Raw genomic sequence first — 22,981 nt, 5'->3', positions numbered from 1 at the left:
AAGGTTTGTCAATTTTGTTTATCTTTTCAAAGAACCAGCTCTTGGTTTTATTAATTTTTTCTGTTGTTTTTTTGGTCTCTATTTCATTTATTTCTGCTCTGATTTTTATTATTTCCCTTCTTCTACCATTTTGGGCTTTGTTTGTTCTTCTTTTTCCAGTTCCTTTAGGTGCATTGTTAGATTGTTTATTTGAGATTTTTCTTGTTTGTTGAGATAGGCCTGTATCGCTATAAACTTCTCTCTTAGAACTGCTTTTGCTGTATCCCATAAATTCTGGCATGTAGTATTTTCATTTTCATTTGTCTCCAGGTTTTTTTTTATTTCTTCTTTGATTTCTTCGTTAACCCAGTCGTTGTTCAGTAGCATTTTGTTTAATCTCCACGTATTTGTGGTTTTTCTGATTTTCTTCCTATAGTTGATTTCTAGATTCATACTGTTGTGGTCAGAAAAGATGGTTGGTATTATTTCAATCTTCTTAAATTTATGGAGACTTGTTTTGTGGCCTGATATGTGATCAATCCTGGAGAATGTTCCATGTGCATTTGAAAAGAACGTGTATTCTTCGGTTTTTGGATGGAATGCTCTGTATATATCTAGTAGGTCCATCTGTTGTAGTGTGTCGTTTAAGGCCAATGTTTCCTTATTGATCTTCTGTTTGGATGATCTATCCGTTGGTGTAAGTGGAGTGTAAAGGCCCCTACTATTATTGTGTTACTGTCTATTTCTCTTTTTATGTCTGTTAATAATTGCTTTATATATTTAGGTGCACCTACATTGGGTGCGTAGATATTTACAAGTGTTATATCCTCTTGTTGGATTGTTCCCTTGATCATTATGTAATGCCCTTCTTTGTCTCTTTTTAGTTTTTGTTTTAAAGTCTATTTTGTCTGATATGAGTACTGCTACCCCAGCTTTCTTTTCATTGCCGTTTGCGTGGAACATCTTTTTCCATCCCTTCACTTTCAGTTTGTGAGTGTCTTTAGGTCTGAAGTGGGTCTCTTGTATGCAGCATATATATGGGTCTTGTTTTTTTATCCAATCAGCCACCCTATGCCTTTTAATTGGAGCATTTAGTCCATTGACGTTTAAAGTAGCTATTGATAAGTATGGACTTACTGCCGTTTTTTAACTTTTTTTTTTTTCTCAGTGTTTTAGTAGTCCTTCTCTGTTCCTTTCTTCTTCTATACAGAATTGATGGTCTCTTTAGTTTGACCTCTGTCTGAAAGCTGTACTCTTTAACTCCCCTCCTCCCTCCTTTTATGTTTTTGATATCATACCTAACCTCTTTTTTGTGCATTTGTATCCATTACCTTCTTATCATGGAAATAGATAATTTTTCCTATTTGTGGTCTTCTCTTTTCCCCTTAAATCAGTCCCTGTAACATTTCTTGTAGCACTGGTTTCTTGTTGACAAATTCCTTTAATTGTTGCTTGTCTGGGAAATTTTTGATCTCTCCTTCCATTTTGAATGATAACCTTGCTGTGTAGAGTATTCTTGGCTGTAAGTTTCTTCCTTTTAACACTTTAAATATATCGTGCCACTCTCTTCTTGTCTGTAAGGTTTCTGCTGAGAAGTCAGCTGATAGCCTTATGGGGTTTCCTTTTTATGTAACTTGACTTTCTCTTGCGGCTTTTAGGATTCTCTCTTTAATTCTGGACATTTTGATTATGATGTGTCTTGGTGTGGGCCTCTTTGGCTTTATCTTGTTTGGGGCTCTCTGTGCTTCCTGTACCTGGATGTCTGTTTCCTTCCTTAGGTTAGGGAAGTTTTCATCTATTATTTCTTGAAATAGATTCTCTGCCCCTTTGTCTCGCTCTTCTCCTTCCGGGACACCTATAACACGGATGGTAGTGTGCTTGATGTCGTCCCAGAGGTCCCTTAGACTCTCCTCAGTCTTTTTAATTCTTTTCTCTTTTACCTGTTCAGCTTGGGTAATTTCTTCTAGTCTTTCGTCCAGCTCACAGATCCGTTCTTCTGTATCCTCTACTCTGCTTTTGAGTCCCTCTAGTGAATTTTTCATTTCCAGTATTATATTCTTCATTTCTGATTGGTTCTTTTTTATATCTTCCATTTCTTTGTTGACATTCTCATTGAGTTCATCTATTCTTCTCCCCAGATCAGTGAGCATCCTTAACACTCTTTGTTTGAACTCTCTGTTGGGTAGGTTGCTCATTTGTTTCACTTAGTTCCTTTTCTGGGGTTCTGTCCTGTTCCCTTACTTAGAATGTATTCCTTTGCCTCCTCATTTTGCCTCTTTCCCTGTGCTTGTGTCTACGTATTAGGTAGGTCAGTTACGTCTCCTGCTCTTGGATAGGTGACCTTATGTAAGTGATGGCTTAGGAGGCCTGCAGTGTGCTTCCCTCAGTTCTCAATGTTCCAGGGGTGATCCCTATGTGGGCTATGTGTGTCCTTCTGTTGTGGCCTGTTTGCTCTCCGTGTCGGTGCCCAGGGAGGCTGAGTTATGCTCCTGGCCAGCTGTTGTAATGCTCAGCTGCTTGTAGTTGTTGTGGGCACTTCAGTCTCTTTATCAGGTGTGGGGAGCCCCAGAACAGTTGGCTGCAAGTTCTAATACCACATTTGTGTTGCAGTATTTCTTTTAAGTGAGTAGGCCCCCAGCGTGGCAGGTTGTTAGGCTCAGGGCCTTACAATTGCTGTAAGCCTCTAGCCTATTAGGTCTCTTGTCAGCTCTCTGAGGATTGCAGCTGGGTGGGGCTGGCCTCAGGCACAGGACCACCCAATTGTTTCAGGCTTTGGAAGGTGGGGCAAACCCCCTATGTGGGTCTTTGAGAAGCACAAGTCTTCTGTAGCTGACAAGCCCCACCACCCACATGTCCACACACACAGTCAACACAGTCCTGCCCCGTGTGTGCGCCCTGACCTCCCGAAGCAGACCCAGTCTCTCCACGGCAGGAGCCCCACACACTCCACCACCGCCCCACACTCTCCACCCGCTCCTTGTGCACGTCCTGCCCCGCTGACGTCAGCTCAGTTGCCAGGCAGCAGAGAATCCAGTCACCAATCTATGCAGGCCCACAAGTTGCCTGAGGGCTTGTTGTTGGGTGGGGCCAGTCTCTAAGGTGGGCTGCCTGCCCTGGCTGAGCTGGATTAAATCGGTGCTCTAGTGGGTGGGGCAGACCCTGGGCTAGCAGGCCCCAGGGAGAACTCCAATGGCGTCTGGGTCAGCACGCCGACACCAGGCCACAACAATTGCCGCCACCAATGTCCCAGTCCCTGGAGAGGTCTCACCTCTCACCGAGATGCACTCAGGGCCTATCAGGTGAGTCTCTTTTCACCACAGCACTGTGCACCTTTCTTTCTGGTGATTTTAGGTTGTTTTCTGAAACAGGTGAGTTTGCGTGTGGGCCCGTTAAGAGCCAGTTTTAATTTCTTTGTAAACCAGCTTTTCTGGGGGTACTCCCCAATGTTTTAGTAGCAGGCAAAGTCAGATATTATGCCACTCGTCTCGATTGTGCTGGGTCCACAAAATGCTCCCAGCGGTGGCTCTCCCCGGCTCAGGGTCCCGTGCCTCCAGGGAGGGCTGCGTACCTGTGGGCTGCTCCCGGGCAGCCGTGAGGCGCTGTGGCTTGTGAAGGCAGCGTTTTTCCTCTCCAGAAGGGAGTTTCTGCCTCTTCCACCTCAGTTAGGATTGTCCGTTGTTGCAGGAGTTCCTCTTATCCAGTTTTCAGTTCTGTCTCAGGGGTAATTTTTCCATGAGTAGTTGTAAATTGGCTGTGTCCGCGGGAGGAGGTGAGTTGAGTCTGCCTATGCCGCCATCTTGACTCTCCAAAAATTTTTTTCTATACTTCATTTTGGATAGTTTTTATTGCTATGTTGTGAAGTTCAGTAATGTGCAGTGAACAAAACTGACACAATTCCTGCCTTCACAGAGCTGATATGTAACGAACAGTTTTACCTTATGATAAATGCCATGAAAGAAGTACACAGGAAGGACCCTACTTAGGGATGTGCTGGACCTCTCTGAGATGAATTTAAGCTGAGTGTTGATGGCAAGAACAGGGACAAGTGTCCTAGGCAGAGGGAACCGCGAGAGTTAGGAAGGGCCCTTGAGTTGGGAAGAGGTGGTCTGTGTCAGGAACTGAAAGGAGGCCTTTGGAGTGGTTAGCAGGGGCCAGATCATAGTTTTGTAGGTCATGGTAAGAAGTCTGGATTTAATTACAAATATAACAAAGTAATTGAAGGGTTTTAAGTAGGGGAGCAACAATCCAGTGCATGCTTTAAAACTATTTTTCAATTGCTATATTAAGAATCAACCTACTAATTCTCTGTGAAGATCTAGTTTCTACAGAATCAAAAAATCGCTCAATGAATTTCATATATATTTGTTTTATATATATAGGTACAGCAGTGAAGTAGAAAAAGCCATTTAAATAGTTATTAGTGAAAACTACAGAAGCTTATTTGAATGGCTATTCTGTTTCAGTAAGATCCTAATAGCTTTTTAAAACTTATTTTCCAGCTGGTGGAAGTTAAAGGCCCCAATGACCGACTTTCGCATAAGCAAATGATCTGGTTGGATGAACTGCAGAAGTTGGGGGCTGAGGTCGAAGTCTGCCATGTGGTTGCAGTTGGAGCTAAGAGCAAAAATCTTAACTAAGAGATATGGAATTGAGAGTATCTGGTCATACATCGGTTTAAGATTTTCAACAGCATCAAGCGTTATTATATTTAATTTTGATTTTGATTCAGTAATAAACCTGATGGTTTACTGACTCATCATTGTAAAGTAAGTAAGTAAGTGTCTTTTTATTACAAAACTTTGTATTGGCTTGACTACACTCATTGATTCCACACGACAAGTAATGAACTTTTTAAAAGGCAAAAACCTGGATGGCCATTTTAGGAGCTGGCTGCATCTAGTAAATTAGACTTACAAAAAAGCAGGAAAAACTCCAAGCAAATGAGATGGTACACAGCTTTATGTCTTTTATGCAAGTAGCATACACAGTGTTTCTTTCTAATAAGTATATTAGAAACAGAGACTCTTCAATTTATCTAAGTTCTTCTATACTGCTGTACACATTTAGCTGTTAAACCTTCTTGTTTTATGATTATCCAAGAAGGGCATAAACAGTTGAAATTCTGTTTCTTTAGGAATTAACATTCTCATTAAGTTCCTTAACTTATTTCATCTGTCAATGCTTGCTCTTACTAATATGGGCCTGGATCACCAAAAGAATGAACAGTCTTGATCAAGGGTAATTGTCCCTTTTCATCCTTCTCCTTGGGAACATCCCTAATAACTAGATCAGATTTCTATACAAACAGTATAATTGAAACAGAGCTGCTCATCACCATTGAAAGGGCCTCAGGCTGGGGAAGGTGTATGGCAGGAAGGGATTTATCACTACAGTAAGCCCAGGAGTCAGGGACCGGCATCCCAGTCTCCCATAGATTAGTTCTGAGACTTTCTTAGGGAAATGTTACTCCCTAGCTTTTTAATTTATTGAATGGAAGGACAAGGTAGGGCATGGCCCATGAATACCCACATGGTCTTAACTACAGCCAGTTCTGAACTGATATTAAAAATGTTATTGACCACTACTTTGTTTTAGAGAGGAAGCAAAAAAGGTGAGATGACGACACACACACAAGTACAGCTGGAAGAAAACGCTTCTGCTTCTTGAATCACTATGTTCTTGTAGATGATTTCATATTGATAACGACAATAAACAATTTCTGTGGAAATTTTATTTAGCAGTCAAAATTCCCTTCACATTCATTACTGTTGAACAACAAGATCTCTCATCTTCCTGCTCATCCTACTTTAACTCGTCATAATCAATTTTAGGCACAAAGGTTTTAGTTTTCTCTCAAAGTCAAGTTTTAACTACCCAAGGTTACTGCAACAGCAAGCAGATTTTGTTGAAGGATGTGTTGAATAGTTTTCACCCTCTGTTAGCACAAATTATTATACTTTTCTTAAAAAAAGTTAGACATTTTTGGTTTTAAAATTGGTTTCCATCATAGAATAACAGTAAGACGTACATCTTTAAGTTCAATACTAGAAAGTCCAAAGCTGTCTTCTATCTGCATGGTGTTCCATCAGCACAGGGCCATCGTGTGCGAGGTGTGGGGCCCTTGTGTGTTAGCTTTCTTTGGTACAGTGTACATAACCACGCTGAGGACTTGTGTCCCCACAGCTCCCTTTCTGCTAGCAGAGGTGCCAGGCAGCTTTTGCAATGGGCAGGACTGAGGCTGTTGTAGTTGTTTTTCATATTATGCATGATACATTGTGGCACAATAATCATGATAGAACAACTGTCCAGCAAAAATAAAACAAAAGCCATATTTTACTACATTTGATTATCATACAAAAATATGCCCATTTTCTATTTTAAAATAGTATTAATAGTACCTAATCTTTTTGTAAATTAACAAAAAAAAATTGCTACAGGAATTGAAATAAATGTGTGAGGGAAGAAAATTATAGAGAAATAATGCTCAACCCCAAAAAACATTAACAAATTTAGAACAATTTGTCATAATAAAAAAGCAGCTTAATGAAAAAGGGAGAATTATCATCACACTTGCAACGGGAGGATGTGCTGTGGTGTTCTAAGGGGATTGGGACTGGTTTCCAATCAAGGACGAGAAACTTTAATGGCAACAATCTGAAAAAAGCCCTCATTTTCTAGGCAATAAGTTGGCAAAAACATTGGGTTTCTCCACAAGATGAATTTCCTAAGACACTGTATAGGAACTTCTCTCTCTTTAAATGTGGAGACATTATCAAACAATTTTTAAAAGGCAAATAATTCAAATAGAAACAGTTATGCATTACACATAAAGGTAAAACACAGTTTGAAAATATTTTAGAAAAGGAAATAAGCTAACTAGATACTTTACTATAAAAAATTTTAAAAGCTTAAGACAGCAGTTTAAGAAACTCCAATAACAGCCAAATTGGAAAGTATCCAGCTTTTAAACAGGGAACAGGGTTTATGTGGGAATGAGGGGTGTAAGGGAGACGGCTTTGGCTAGGCTCCTGTCATGCAATGTGAAAACAAGGGAGTTGCAGACCAAGGATACACCTTAGTTTGCTTCTCAGTCTCCTCTTAATATTGCTGTCAAAAGTCAGGACGCAGGGCAGCTGCCCTGCTCCTTATAAAAATGGCAGTATTTTGAGAGAAGTTATGTCTTTATTTCTCCTATTCTCTATTCCTAAGTATTAAGAATGTTGAGGGAGGAGGGACTTCTGTGCAGGTGACCTGACTCATGACCTCATTATTAGTTATTTCCAAGGGAAAGTGCTAAGAATAGTTCAACACACTGGAAATATTGACAGGAAAGCCCCAAATGCTTCCGAGCAAGCCCTCTCTTTTGTGAGGGTGGGTCTCTGTGCAGACAGCACTTGCCCCCGCTGCTCCTGGACAGCACCAACACTGAGTACCCCACAGGCCCATGGGGTCCTCAGTGACTTTCAGAGGGGCAGAAATGTGGCTTTGGAGATTCTTGGCCACTGATATGAAGCTAAGTGTGAAAATGCTGTTTCCAATATGCAGTGGGATTTTAACACCCTAATTTTAAAAACTGAAATTTTAGTCAGTTATTCATACCTTAATATTAATGTCAAAGGCACTTCTAAGTTTAATTATATTATCTACAGCAAAATGCTTTTAAAGTTAACAGTGCATATCATTTTAAAGTTAGTCCTATGCAGTTAAAAGCAAACTCATGATTTTAAAACACAGTGATCTAAGGTCCCAAATAAAGTGATCTAAAATAAATTATGGCCTGGGAACACTGAACCCTCAGGTGAGTTCAAGTAGAGATAATAGAAAGTGACAGAAAAATACATGAATACCTAATGCCTGTTGAGGGGTTTATCGGATGCTTCTTGAAAATACACTAAATACTAACGTGTTAACTTTCCTGACATCTGCCTCTTTGGGTTGCTGATCTGACCAAGGATCAGGTAACCTGTAGGAGGTGCTAGGAAAAACGGATGCAGACAAAATACAAGTCATAGACAAAACCTGATTAATTTGATCACAGTAGTAAGAGTGGGGGAATATTTGCCTGCAAATCACCTAAAAATGAGCCAGACCTAAGATGACAGAGGATATGAGACAAAGTTTATGCCGATCTTTTAAAAAATTGTGAAGGAAGCATAATCCAACATGTTTTTAAATATTAGTGCAAATTCAAACTGTTTTTCTTACATATAAAATTATTAGAGCTTCCAATGCCTAGGTCAGCAATTTTAATTCAGAGGAAAATAGTTTATAGCTTCCCTCTAAGTGTTCAGAAAATAGTACATTTTAGTCTTCGTTTGCCAGTGTCTCAGTAGATAACCATATTTTGGCCCCACTTAAAAATTTGCTTAATGGTGTTCCTAAAATGCTTCGTCTGCATAGATTGCCTACAGGAGAAAAGGGAAATGAGGAGGAGAGAAACTCTGGTGTCCCTGAGGTATCGTGTGGGCCGCTGGCTCGGAAGTACAGCCTGCTCCGGTCCACCTCTGCGTAGCAGGCCTCCAGGGGGCCGCCGCGGGGCTGCCGGAGCGTCCTGCTGAGCATGTCCACCTCGTCGGCCAGCAGGGAGAGCCTGTGAAAGGCAGTGATGGAGCCGCCCAGATTGATCTGGGCCTCGGGAACCCAGCGGAAGTAGCATAGTTTCCACAGTTTTATGTGTGTTCCAGAGAGATGTGGCAGAATAACACCGTGCAGGTCGACTGGTTTGGAAAAGAATTCTCTAAAATACTGCTCCACACCACTGTCCTGGCTGTCGGTCTGCTGAGGAGGGTCTGGCTTTGCTTTTAATATTAGTGAATTTCTCCTTGGAAGTAATTCCTGGTCGCTGAGGATCCCATTCTTTAATGAAACCGGCATCCCTCTCAATGTGGAGCTGTAGCTTTTCTGTACAGAAGAGAGATCTCAGCATTATTTTCCTGGAGCTTCTTTTTAGAAAGACAATAAAGGTGCACTGGCAAATTTAAACTTGGTATTATGAAAAACCAGTGGAATTTTGGCCTTAAAGAACATTCTGTTCCTTCCCTTGTGATATGTATTCCAATCCTCCTGCACTGGAGTTGAACTCAGGCTGTGCCTCTGCCTAGTCTATTACCACTAGCCTGCAGGGGCGTGGGGGGTGGGGATACATCCTAGTCATTAATTTGTTTAAGTGCCAATTTCTAAGACTTCTAGGTTAGAAAAAAACTAGACCTGGCTGATTCTAGAAAGAACAGGCAGAGAGGATGGGTTTCAGGAACGAGGCCTCCCAGGCTCCGAGCTGCAATCTGCCACCTCTCAGATGCTGACCAGGGCTCTGTGGGCCTCGGACAACGAGAAGAGAAGTCAGGGCACAGTTATTTCAGTTAAAAAGTGAATGGTCCCTCAAAACCTGCACTGGCAGTGTTGTCACAGGAAGTGACTTGACCTTTAATACTCTGTGTTCTGAAAAGATGTTTTGGGTTAGGTGTGAGCAGATACCAGGTGTTTATTGTTAGGGCCTTTTGTAACTTACCTTTGTCCTTTTGAAAGATTTCACAGCACCGTTTTGCACACAAGGCGAGCTCTTTCCAATGTACGAGGGGTTATGGAAAAGGGTTCGATCCTTTGCTGAAAACTGAAGAGACCAGTCCCAAACTGAGGGGAATTTTAAACCTTTTTCATCACCCAATTGGATATTTTTGCTTATAGCAAATTCCTGCAAAATAAAATATTTGAACATTTTTGAAAAGATGTCAAACTAAGATTTTCTTACATAAATTCCTTTTTTTGATGAGCCATTTATCACTATTCAAGTTAAATTTCCAAACCACAGCAACTCCAAACCCACTAGAGCAGTATGTTTTCCAAGAGAAAAGACAATCTTGGTACCTCGGACCAAAGGAACCTTCATACTCTGCATGAGTGGGGAGAGCACATTTTCTCCCCCAAGACACCAAAGAAGTTGGACCCTCTGGGCAATGAGTATGTTATTAGGAGAAGTAAAATATCACTAATGTGATACTGTAAAGTCTTAAACGTGCCAAAGTTATTTTTATAATTGCAACCCTTTACTTTTTAAGCATATGACCACATTTACACAATTACCTCTTGGGTATGAAATTTGGTAAGTGGATTAGCAAAACAATCTTTGGGTGGAAATCACTGCCATCTATGTTACACCTTTTTTCTAAATGGATAGCCACGCTTCACTTATTCAGCGACCTTAAATATCTGGACCACAGCCCAGGAGCAGGGAGGCAGGAACCAACTCCCCTGTGGTCCTAGCATTTGGTCAAGATCACGAAAACTACACACGGGGCTGGGTCCCTTGCTCACAGGAGCCCTCCTCTAGCCCCACTGTGAGCTCATGAAGCCTAGTGACCGGGTTTTCCCACCACAACAAACCCAGGCAGCACAACGCTATGGGGTGACAGCCGGCCGCCTCGATGTGGAGGAGGAAAGGAGCAGACTGTCCCCAACTATGCAGCCGCACTTAGCGCTGTGGAGAAAGGAACCTCATCTTGGTTGAGGGACAAAAGCAGGCTATCATGACAGTTTATACAGATTAGGTCTCTGGAGGAAATAAACCAAAATACTGAGTCTCTGGATGGTGGGAAATGATTGATTCTTATTTTTTGCTCTGTACCTTTCAGTATTCTCCAAATTTTCTACAAAAAACAAGAATTTCCTTGGAAATTAGAAAAAAGGCAAAGACTAAAAGTGCTGCAGTTGGGAAGCCATCTGTGTCCCACCGCCAGGTATTATCCAGGCCGCGGCGAGGCTCGGGACCAGCAGGAAGTGGTTAAGTTGACAGCATGGGGCAGTTTACAGAATCTTCTATTTCAACTAAGTAAAACTTAATTCATTAAGCACCAAATATATTTATTTTTTTAGTTATATGAAATTTCATCATATGAAAACATAGATCATATGAAAGCATGGATAAAAGCAATTCATTTACTTTAGAAAATAGTACTGTTAAGAGCTGAAATCTAGTAAAACATAAAACCCAACCTGTTTTAATGGCCCTTAGGGAGTGTATATAGAAAACAGTCACCTTTTTTTTTTAATGTGAAAACTAAAAATATTTATCTCCAAGGAAGATGATCAGGTTTTCCACAAACAGTACCTGACCACCAGCATCTGAGGTGGCCTCAGAACGGAAAGAAACCCTCTGGCTTATGGCCGTGTGGAACGGACTGAGAACAGTGGTCATGCTAAGAATCAGGACCCTCAGGTCGGCGGCCAGTTCCCTGGGGAGAGCAGAGAGACGGCACTGAGGGCCTCCAGTCCTGCTGTTATGCTAAATTACAAATATGAAATGCTGAGGGAGGGAGGGATTCACATTAGTATTTGCCAGAAAAAGCTTTTGAAAAAAGCCAGGCACTGAGGGCCTCCAGTCCTGCTGTTATGCTAAATTACAAATATGAAATGCTGAGGGAGGGAGGGATTCACATTAGTATTTGCCAGAAAAAGCTTTTGAAAAAAGCCAAATTAAAAAAATATAGCACTAGAGCATGGAACAGGGAAAGCAGATATACTTTTAAAAAATATGTGTTAACTTTTATTCCTGTATAGAAATCTCTTTATAAATATCCAGAATCCCGCCAAGAAGCAGGATTGAGGAGTGAGTGTCTCCAGGGCACCCACCTGGCCTCCACAGAGCTCTCCACTCAGGTGCCCACCCAATGCACCGCAGTCACCAGGACCTGAAGGCTTACACACTCTCGTTTGACACTTACGTCTAACGAGGCTGTTTGATTTTCTAGCCTTGTATAAATTTTGAAGGCTCAAATCGTGCGTGTGTGTGCATGCGAGCAAGGTGTGTGCACAGGGCAGTGAAGAGAGTGAGAGGAGAGGCAAGGGCAGGCAAACACAACCATGTGAACCAGCTGGCGGCAAAGCAAGGGGCACAAAAATGACACCCAGAGAACGAGAAAAGAAGAGTAACTCAGAGACCATTTATTTTGGGAACAAATAGTCTCCCACACCTCAGGGGCTCCTGAGCCATCCACTGGTCTCAGCACAGTACTGAGAGAGGTGAATTCTTTTAGGGAAGCATAGAATACATTTTATAAAAATTCCCTTCCCAAATTACCCAATCTAAAATACCCTTTGACAGTGCTGAGTTCCTCCGACCCCATGTTCCTGGAGAGCATCACTGCTGAGACATGGCTCACCTGTGAGGTGAGACCTGCTCCACCTCCCTCATGACTCCAGCTTTCTGCCTCTATAATAACCCCCCAGGCCCTTCCTCTCTTTGGGATGTTTCTCAGTAATGAAGTTCTGTCAATTGCAATAGCCTGAGTAAAATCACCTCCTTAAATGTCCAGGGCATATTGTCTTTCACATCCACCATCTGGAATAACTCACTTCTTTAGGAAAATTTGCATAATGCTTTACAGTTAACAAAATGTTTTCACCTCACACAATGAGGCCAAAGGTACTATTGTTAGTTTGATGGATCCATTTGAGAAACCCTCAGCATTTTCCCAGACTAGGGCCAGGATCCACGTTTCCTGACCCCAGGTGGTATTCACATTATACTAGGCCACAATACCTGGACAAGGGCCTTAATGTCAAGGCTGAGGAACCCATAGCTCACTGTAAAGGCAACCTCCTTCTTACAAAGACTTCTTACAAGGGCTGCCCTTTCTGTTTCTCTCAGTGGTCACTGCAGCATTTAATGACTATTCCCGTTGTTGGTTCAAATGTAGGTGAGACAGAACTTGTGGTACTGGAAGGTTTCACTGGTGGCAACCAGTAGCTAGTTTTAAGTTTGGCTTGCAATCCTCCTTAGTCATGATTTTTTCTCTATTCAATGAATTGTGACTAGAAACTGAACTAGTCTAGTTCCATGCCTATATTTCATCTCTGAAATTCCTTCTCCATGGAACTCTTGGAGAAAAATAATCTTGCTTTGTACAACACTTTTATTCTACTGACCTAAGAAATAAATGTCCTCAAACAGGATATTTTTGATTACCCATCCGAACAGCCCAAATGTGAAAATATATATACAAAAGCACAACATTTTAAGATGGTTAAAATAATTTACATCTTTAAACTGGCTTATGAACATCAGAGAAAAATACATAAAATGCTCATTCATAAAAATGAAACGAGTTCCTAGATTTTAAGTCTTTAATTAAGTCATTCAGAAATTATAGCTTAAATGCTAAGATAATTCTAAGTTGTATATTTTATTTTTTTTAAATAGAAAAATTTTTTTTGCTGAGCTAACATCTGTTGCCAATCTTCTCCTCTTTTTTTGCTTGAGGAAGACTAGCCCTGAGCTAACATCTGTTGCCAATCTTCCTCTATTTTGTATGTGGGTTGCTGCCTCAGCATGGCTGACGAGTGGTGTAGGTCTGTGCCCGGGATTCCAACCTGTGAACCTGGGCCGCTGGAGTACGTGAACTCAACCACTATGCCCCGGTGCTAGCCCCTAAATTGTATATGTTAAATACGCAGCTAACCGTACTTTGATTCTATCTCATTAAAGTTGTGAAAAAAAAAATGCTACAGCCACAATGTCACTCACTGTGCTTTGCTTCACCCGCTGGTGAGGAGAGTTGAACAGGAACGTGCCGAACAGGGAGATCCAGGTGCTGTCATACAGCACTGCTAAGTAGGTCTCCGAGAACTCGAAAGCTGCTGGGTACTGTTCTAACAGCTGCCACGTGGCATCCAAGAAGAGCAAAAATAAGGGAGACTGGCAAATACAAATAGAAAATGGGATTATTTAATGTTGTCCTTCAGTTGTTCACATTTCCAAATTTATCCCTAATGTTAAAGAAGAGATTAATAAGAAAACATCTAAGCTTAAAGCGCTTGGCTCCTGAGTTGAGCTCAGGATATGTGAATAGATTAAACACAGCTTATGTCAGACCTGGGAAGCATGTTCCACCATGGTAAACATCTCAATTAGTATACCAAGTTGAAAAGGCAAAGTAAACAGATGGGCAGGTTGTCACTGTATGAATGGGGGACAGTTAAATATGTGTTTAACCCTATTCTGGAAACAATTCTTTAGAACATAAAAAAGAAAACCCCAAACCAAAAACTAATTTCTGTAATTAGCTTTTGGTTGACCCTGCAAGCTCAGGATCCAGAAAACTTCCCGGAATTTCAGATAACAGTTGGCATCAGCCTCTAGCTGACATGGTACATCCCCAAGTACAGCAGCTGAGGACAGCTACTGTATCTTGCCCAGTGCATCCCAAGGAAGCCTAGCATTTTACAAGTGAAGTATTCACTGTTGAGATTTCCTCAGATAATACAGTTTGTTATTAAACACGAGAAACTCCAAGTCAAACTGTGTTCTCTGAAACAACCCTGTTGTTTCAAGATACTTGCAAGGCCATTCACAGCTTAACTACGGATCCAAGGCAGCCGCTAACTCCACAGCTATTACAGCTATTACAAAGATGTCCCTCTCAAACTTTCCATTCTTAACACAGGTGCCCCATGCTAAAAAAAAATGTGATAGCCCAAAACTGATTTTTCAGAATATCAAATGTGCTCATTATCCGCTTTGCAGAAGAGTTAATGCAACATTTCTTCAAGTAGTTCTCAACTTAGAGAAACTCAACAGACAATCTGTTAGCATTTTACCTATATAGTTACAAGAACCCTCATAAGTACATCAATTTGGACTCTAATCCACTAGTTAGTCTTAGATTAAGGAAGCTAAAATGTACTAAATGCAGTATTTAAAAAGCTTCCTTGTCTCTTCACAGATGGAACATCCCTTCACATAGTGACATAAATTTTATCTTGTGCACACTTAAAGACTGTTAATAAGCATTAAGATTTTGTTACCTCTTTCTCTGATCTCTTTAAGTGGTTGCATCTGTCTAGGAACTGATATCCTGCCATGACCCACTCCTTCTGTATCAGACTCTGAAATCCAGTAATTGTCCTAAAATAGGGATCCAGCATCACTTGAATAAGAGAGGCTACAATACAGCTCAAGTCTCTTCCTTCCTCCTCTGTCAATACAATGGAAAGAAAATGATTATTATTTGGAAAAATACTAAGAGAGAAAGGGAAGGAAAAGTAAAGCAGGTAATTCAGTATTCTATGCATAGGCTGCTTTCAAAATCCAGTAAATTTCACTGGATTCCAGCAACTATAAAATATTAGAGACTTTTAGATCAACTAAATTAGTGTTTAATGGAGATGGCCTTTTATATATAAACATTTTCCAGATAATAGAAGCGCATCCCTCACACTTTAAAAATTTCAACGGTTTGTTGTAGAAATCTTTCAAGAGTCCATTATTTCTGTTTTCTCGAGAATATTAAATATAATGTAATCTTTCTACTGACAACTCCACATGGTGACTCAGAGGTGAACAAGAGGAATGGGATCATCATCTGAAAAGGTGGCAAACATTTCCCTCCCATCTTTTACAGCTGGTGTCCTTTCAATGAAGCCAGTAATACCCTGGAATAAAAGCCAGCCAAAGAAATCAGAAAACAACTGTCAACCAATATCCCTTATGATTAGATGTAAAAATCATCATTAGATGCAAACCAAATTATCTCAGAATGCAAGAATTTATCCCAGAAATGCAAGGTTGGTTTAACATCTGACAATCAATTAAAGTAACACACCATACTAATAAAGGACAAAAATAACATAATCATCTCATTAGATGCATAAAAGACATTTGTGTGATGAAAATCCAATGTTCATCCTGGATAAAAACTAGGAATAGAAGGTAACTTCAACCTGATAAGAGGAATCTACAAAATCCTACAACTAACATCATTCTTATTAGTGAAAGACTGAACGCTTTCTCCCTGAGATCAGGAACAAGATAGGATGTTTGCTCTTGCCACTTCTATTCCACACTGTACAGGAAGCTCTAGCCAGGGAAACGAGGCAAGAAAAAGAAATCAAAGGCATCCAGATTGGAAAGGAAAAGGCAATCACCGTTTTGCAAACACAATCGTGTGTATAAAAAATCCTAAGGAAGCCACAAAATAATTACTAGAACTAATAAATGAGTTCAGTAAGGTTGTAGGAATTCTATACACAACAATCTGAATACACAATAAACCTGAAAATGAAATTAAGAAGACAATTGTATTTACCATAGCATCAAAAATAAAATACATAAGAAGAGATTTAATAAGTGCAAAACTTGTACACTAAAACCTATAAAACATTTCTGAAAAAATGAAAAAAAATTGAAATAAATGGAGAGAGATTCATTTCATGGACTGGCAGATTCAATATTGTTAAGACGACATTCTCCCCAAATTGATCTATGGGTTCAACATATGCCTATCAAAATCCCAGCAGGCTTTTTTGCTGATCCTAAAAGTTATACAGAAATGCAAAGGACCCAGAATAGCCAAAATAATTTCGAAAACCAAGTTGGAGTGCTTCCAGGTCTCAATTTCAAAACTTACTCTATAGCTACGGTACTCTAGATAATGTGGTACTGGCAAGGACAGGCATAAAGATCAATGGAATAAAACTGAGAGTCCAAAAATAAACCCTTACCATTTGCAGTCAGTCAATTAACTTTTGACAAAGGTAACAAGGCGTATCAATAGAGAAAGAAAAGAATAGTCTTTTCAACAAATAGTACTAGGACAATTCAATAAACATATGCAAAAAGATGAATTTAGACCTTTACTTCACAACATACCCAACAATTCATTCAAAATCGATCACAGATCAAAATGTAACAGCTAAAGCCATAAAATTTTCACAGAATAAAACATAGGAGACAGTCTTCATGACTTTGAATTAGGCAGTTCTTAGATAGGACACCAACAACATGATTCAAGAAACTGAAAGAACTTGTATCTAGAATATGTAAAGAATTCTTAGAACTCAATAATAAGACAAACCTAATTGAAGAATGGGCAAAAGATCTGATATTTCACCAAAGACAATACATTAATGGCCAATAAGCAGATGAAATGCATTAGGGAAATGCAAATGCAAACTACACTGCACTCCCACTTCACACCTACCAGAGGGACTAGGATTCTGAAGACAGACAATAGGAGTGCTGGTTAGGATATGGAGAAATGAACCCTCATACATCGCTGAGGGGAAGGGAAATGTGGCATAGCACTTTAGAACACAGTTTGGCAGTTTCTTACAAAGCTGAACATAAATTTACCATATAACTGAGCAATTCTGCTTCTATGTTTCTACTCAAAAGAAATAAAAACGTATGTCCCCATAAAGACTTTTGTGCGAATCTTCACAGAAGCATAATTCATAACAGCCAAAAACTAGAAACTATCCAAATGTCTATCAACAGGTAAATGGATAAATAAAATGTGGTGTTTACAAACAATGGAACACTACTGAGAAATAAAAAGGAACTACTGATACACGTTACATGAATGAACCTCAAAAACACGTATGTTATGTTAGAAACCATGTTACCTCAAAAAAGAACAACAAATAAAACAACAAACCAGAGTGGGGAAAAAAACAAACCCAAAACAAACAAACAGAAATGTATGTTAAATGAAAGAAGCCAGAGGCAAAAGATCACAAATCGTATGATTCCATTTATATGAAACATCCAGAAAAAGCAAATCTAGACAGACAGAAAGCAGGTTAGTGGTTGCCTGGGGCTGGGATACAGGAATCTTTTGCAGACAATGAAAAATTTCTAAAACTGGACTCTGTATATTTACTAAAATTTATTGAATTGTATTCAGAATGGGTGGATTTTATAATATGTAAATTATACCTCAATAAACTCTTTAAAAAAACACATTCTAAAAAAAAGTGTTAATAAAATGCAGGCTCAGTATCTCTTCTGAAGCCTTTTATTTTACAACAAATGCATGTGCTAAGTAGGATTTTGCAATAGCATGAGAAGACCCACTGGCTGAGAGGAGAGATTACTCTATTGCTGGGCTCTGCATGCATTAGTGAATTAAATACACCCTAATTACATCAGTTAAGGATTACTCGAAATAGTGGATTACTATTCTTTTCTTTTTCTCCTAAGGGTTTTGAATATCTTTACTTTGTTACAGTCAGTTAAATCTGACAGTTGGTAAAACTACTTCTGTATGTTTCAGTAGCACAGCACACTCATAAACTATACAATGTGAACATATTATAAAATCAGGTAGCTTGTGGTTTATTAAACATTATCTGTAAGCTTAGAAATTCTATTTGCTGTAAAGTTATTTAATATACAATTATCCCTTGCTTAACTGAAAGATTTTTACATTGTAGTTTATTCCTACCAAACATTAAGCAAAATTCCTCTTATTGGCTATTCAATTCAGTCAATTTCTTGATACCAAACGGTTTCTTTGGAGTTACAATCTAGTATGAGCCAGAGGCACTTAAACTAAAACTTGTATGAATTAGAAAGATAGCAAGGTTACAGAGAGAGGATGCTCTGCCAAGACGAATACTTTGTATGAATCCAATAAGGGCTGTGACCCACCCTTGTCATAACATAGAGAAGATTAATACAGGGCAGAAAATTGGACTCTTTTCTGTTCTTCTACTTGCAGTCTTTGTGCCACTGTTTTACTCTAATGACGTGTGAAACCTGCAGTGTGTCTGGCGGTATTGTAGTAAATAAGAGATGGCTAGATTAATGTAATTTACTTGAACGTGGACTATCAGTCACCAAGCTGGCTGGCATGGTGATCAGTGCTTTCAGTAATGAATTACCTTGTAGGACTACAGAGAGATGCTTGCTTTCTAATATGTATACAAGTTCTGCTGATTGTTTAAGGAATGCCCTGAAAAAAGAAAGGGAAAAACACTGTTAAAAATCAAATTTCCACCACAAATATTTTTTAATAGTACTTAAAATCAAGCAAATCTAATCTTTCACTATACAAGTTTGTAATCTCAATAACCTTTATGAATTCTTTAAAATTTATATGATTCTTCAACAGAGTATATTTTGATTTTTATATCAGGGAAATTCATTAACCTTTTATAATAAGGAAACAGTTTATTTACATTCTTGAAATCACAAATCTATAGAGATGGAGAAGAGATTAGTGGTTTCCAGGGGACGGGGACGGGGATGGAGGGGAGCAAACCTAAAGGGGGAGCATGAAAGAGCCTTGTGGTGATGGAGCAGTTCTGTACTTGATTGCGGTGGTGGTTACACGAATCTATACATGTGATAAAACTGCACAGAACCACACACACACACACACACACACACACACGCGTGCACATGCGGGCAGGTATAAATTGGTGAAATCTGAATAAGGCCTGTAGATTGTATCCCTGTCAATTTCCCAGTTTTGATACCATATTCTAGTTGTATAACATGTTACCACTGGGGGCAGCTGGGTGAGGAGTACACGGCTCTCTGTACTCTTTTTGCACTTCCTATAGTCTATAATTATCTCAAAATAAAAAGTTACAGAAAAAAAGGAAAGCGGTTGTACAAACCTTACATATTCTAACCACCGAGTATTTTCCAGTGAAGATAACCATTTCTCTTCAGTTTCTTCAAAAGGCTCTGTAATAAACATGGTAATTATTACACACACACACATTTTGAACAGAGCCGTGTTGTAATCTGTGTGGCCTCAGAGTTCTAATACATCTATTTGAGCAAATGCAGTGCTTTCCGTGTGCCCTGTAATAAATATGGTAATTATATACATACACATACACATATATATTTTATACACACACACACACACGTCTAGGCTTTTTAAGCTTAATTTTACGTGATCAATATCAAAGTTAAGTGATACAGCAGTTTTTACAATTTAAAAGTTGGCTTTAAGGAAGTGTTATGTATTTTCATTTCATAATATAAACATCTAGAAGACATGTTATAATTCTATAAAAAACAAAACAAAGCATTCCCCCTGGCGTCCATCCCCTTCTCTCTGGCTTTCAGGGAAATCTTGGAGAGTCTGACCACCTCTGCCTTCTAAGAGCTAGTGACTCCAGCTTTCCTGGTCAGCCCACACACCTTGATTCTGGCCCTCCCTACTCATGGCTTCCTAACTGCAAGCCTTGCCCTCCTGCTTCTCTACCCTTCCCCTGCTGCCCCCAGCACATGGTTTATGTGGCCTTGGTGGCTGACCACTGCAGGAATGAGGGCATCTTCCTGACAGGGCTTGCACTGCCCTGCCCGGTTGTGTCCTGGCCCATCTCAAGGTGCCTGTCATCTCACAAACCTCACGCTTCAGTTACATTCCACTTACCGGATGGCTGATAATCACTCATGTCACTGTTTTTTTAACCCCCACCCCCAGCCCCAGCTCCCCTTCCAGGTAAGCGCCCACTCATCATTCCAGACCTGCTGCAGTGGCTGCCGCTCCCGACCCTCGGGTGACTGGGGGCTCTCTCTGTGTATACTTCAAGGAGGACCCACTTTACACCGAGGATGCTTTCGTGTGAGTTATCCCTCCAGGGCACATCGAAAACACCTGATAAGCATTTGCTCAAACAGATATATTAGAGCTCTGAGGCTGCACAGATTACAACACAGCTCTGTTCGAAATCCACATCAAGCCATGTATCTCAAAGAATAACAGTATGGGTCAAAATCTTTGTTTTTGTACAGACAAAACCTAACATTTGTCTATAAGGTAGCATGATTTGAAAGTGATTTAACTGGTTCACTTCTTCCTCCCAAACAAAAAGCAGTTTAAACTTCATTTTCTAAGAGCTTCCGACATTCTCATAAAATAATTTGTACAAATATTTCAGTGAGCCTCAACTTAAATATATCTATTTCTTTATTTTTAAGGAATATCGCTTTTTCTGACATGCCTCATACAATGCTGTATCCCCCATTCATTATATATGTATATATGAAATAAAAATGAAATTACCATTAACGCATAGTTGCTTAAGTTTTACAAAAGCCGCCTGTATTTCTTGGATATTGGGCAAAGTCTTATCCAAATCTGATTTGTAAACATCACTTCTCTGTGGATGACTTTTAGTTATTGCGTTACAAATCCTAATAAAGACAAAATTCTTTAGTCACCATTCATTCATTTATTCAACACATATTTTGAACACCTTCTATGAGCCACGGTACTACTCTAAAAGCTGGGGATACAGAACGAACAAGACAGGCCAGGCCTCTGCCTTTCTGGGGTTTACATTCTTGGTGGTGGTGGGGTAAACGAGAAAATAACAGGCTGTGGTGCATGCCATGGCTGAGGTAACTGAGCGAATGCAGGAGAGTTCAGGTCATGCGGTCAGAAAACACTCCTCTGTGACGATGATACCGAAGCTGAAACCCAAATGACAAGGAGCCATGCAAAGATCTGGGGGAAAGTGTTCTAGGCAAAGGGACAGTTGTACAAGCTTGGCTGTTGGAGAAACCTAGAGAGGGCCAGCGGGGCTGAGATGACATGTCTGAGGGAAAAAGGGGTAGAGATAAGGTTGGACAACAAAGAGAAGCTGTCATAATTATGAAGAATAGGATAGCTGAAAAAATAAAAGGAATTAAAATAATTCTTAGCTTAATAAATTAAATAATTAAAACTACTGATGGTTATAAAGTTTTATAACTAACTCTCACCCAACAGTGTTGCAGCCCTCCCTGTAACAGCAACATTCCTAACTGGACACTTAATCAGCAGGCATTAAATAAAATAGGCTTGGAGTATGACAGAAGAGACAGTTAATTTCTAAGTGATTAAGGAAAAACTAAAATTCCCAGAGAATATGGACTTTTGCGAACTGTAGTCGCCCTGCTTTCTGGAGAACTGAAGGGTCATTCATTTGAGGGTCACTTGATAGTTATTTGCTTCAGCAAATGTGGCTTGCTTAGTAATGGGACTGTGGAAAAAACCCTAAGATCTGGTTGTACCAATAACAGACTGGGATATACAATTTCTGAGACTCTCTGAGCCTGTTTTCTAAGATCCGTTCCTTTGTTCCTCACTTATTTAATAAGTATTGGACAAATATTCAATATCGGAGGTGTTTCCTGGGTGCTGTATATACAATGGTGTGCAAAAACAGATACAGTCCCTTCACCTCACAGAGCTTAGAGTCTAGTAAGAAAGATAGGCAGTAATCAAACTGTAACACATATACACAATTAAAAATTGAAATAAGCGTTATAAAGGAAAATTAGAGAGCTATAGAGAATGTCTAACGGGAGGCCTGATCTAATTTGGGAGGCAAGGGAAGGCTTATCTTAAAGAAGTGATGTTAAAATTGAGATATAAAGAATGAGTAAGTCCCAAGTGGGTGAGGGGGAGAGTGCTCACGGATGAGCATGAAGAAGGCAGCAGCACGGACAAAAGCCAGGAGATATTAAAGGCCAGGGCAACTCCTGGGCGGCTGGAGCCCACGAGAGACAGGGCATGGTACTAGATGAGAAAATGAAGGAAGAAACGAGGGCACCCTACAACACAGTGATAGGAGTAGAGCTGGGTTGGACGCATATAGGTTTGTAAGATTTCTGAAAAGTGAAGAATTTGATGATGGATTGGACATGGGGAAGGAGTGAAAGAGAAGACCAAGGCTGACTCCTAGGTTTCTGAGAGCAGGCTGTGGGAGGGTGTGGTGTCCATATGCTTAGGTTGGTTTTAAACACAATGAGTTTAAAGGGCCTTTGAGACCTCCATGTGGAAGATGTCAAATTAGATTGGAGATATAAATCTGATGGTCACTAAAGCCCCAGCCATAGGTGAACTTCTTTAGGGAATACAAAATGGCAATAAGTGGCCTTAGATAGACTTTGTGTAATGTATGGAGAGAGGAGCATGGGCCTGCCGAAGGCACAGAGTGCCAGCAAAGGAGAGGAGAGTAGAGAAGAGCAGAAGCCCCAAGTGCTTTAAGGGAAGAAGGACCAATTGTTATGCTCACTGCTATGAGGCAGACTGAGAAATACCTTCTACTTTTATCACACAGAGGTTACTGGTGACTTTAGCATATGATGTCAAATTTGTTTGTGGTGGCTAATTAAAACCATTTGAATAACTGTGATTTTGTAGAACTAAGAGACACCGAACTATAAGAAAAGTCTGATTTAATCTAGTGTCTCAACTGGAAATCTCCGTACTTTGAA

General features: G+C 40.0%; 2 protein-coding genes across 2 annotated transcripts in view; one reads left to right on the top strand and one right to left on the bottom strand.

Annotated features, from left to right (window-relative positions):
* The window catches only part of FAN1 (FANCD2 and FANCI associated nuclease 1), a 36,771-nt gene extending 32,039 nt beyond the window's left edge, over positions 1 to 4,732 (top strand). The window contains exon 14 of the mRNA XM_087428824.1: positions 4,479 to 4,732. Within this exon, the coding sequence (XP_087284950.1) occupies positions 4,479 to 4,616 (138 nt within the window). The 3' untranslated portion in view covers positions 4,617 to 4,732. The remainder of the gene's footprint in view (positions 1 to 4,478) is intronic.
* Positions 4,733 to 5,690: 958 nt separating this feature from the next.
* Positions 5,691 to 22,981, bottom strand: part of MTMR10 (myotubularin related protein 10) — a 48,926-nt gene continuing 31,635 nt past the window's right edge. The window contains exons 10-16 of the mRNA XM_004431875.3: positions 20,781 to 20,911; positions 19,378 to 19,447; positions 18,637 to 18,707; positions 14,779 to 14,948; positions 13,499 to 13,669; positions 9,488 to 9,670; positions 5,691 to 8,880 (exon numbers count right to left, since the gene is read on the bottom strand). Coding sequence (XP_004431932.1) covers positions 8,284 to 8,880; positions 9,488 to 9,670; positions 13,499 to 13,669; positions 14,779 to 14,948; positions 18,637 to 18,707; positions 19,378 to 19,447; positions 20,781 to 20,911 — 1,393 coding nt within the window. The 3' untranslated portion in view covers positions 5,691 to 8,283. The remainder of the gene's footprint in view (positions 8,881 to 9,487; positions 9,671 to 13,498; positions 13,670 to 14,778; positions 14,949 to 18,636; positions 18,708 to 19,377; positions 19,448 to 20,780; positions 20,912 to 22,981) is intronic.

Source organism: Ceratotherium simum, chromosome 3 (genome assembly GCF_057802395.1).
Source record: "Ceratotherium simum simum isolate JZ-2026a chromosome 3, ASM5780239v1, whole genome shotgun sequence".
NCBI lineage: Eukaryota > Metazoa > Chordata > Mammalia > Perissodactyla > Rhinocerotidae > Ceratotherium > Ceratotherium simum.
Note: the sequence above shows the minus strand (reverse complement) of the source record. Positions and strands in the feature narration are given on the sequence as shown.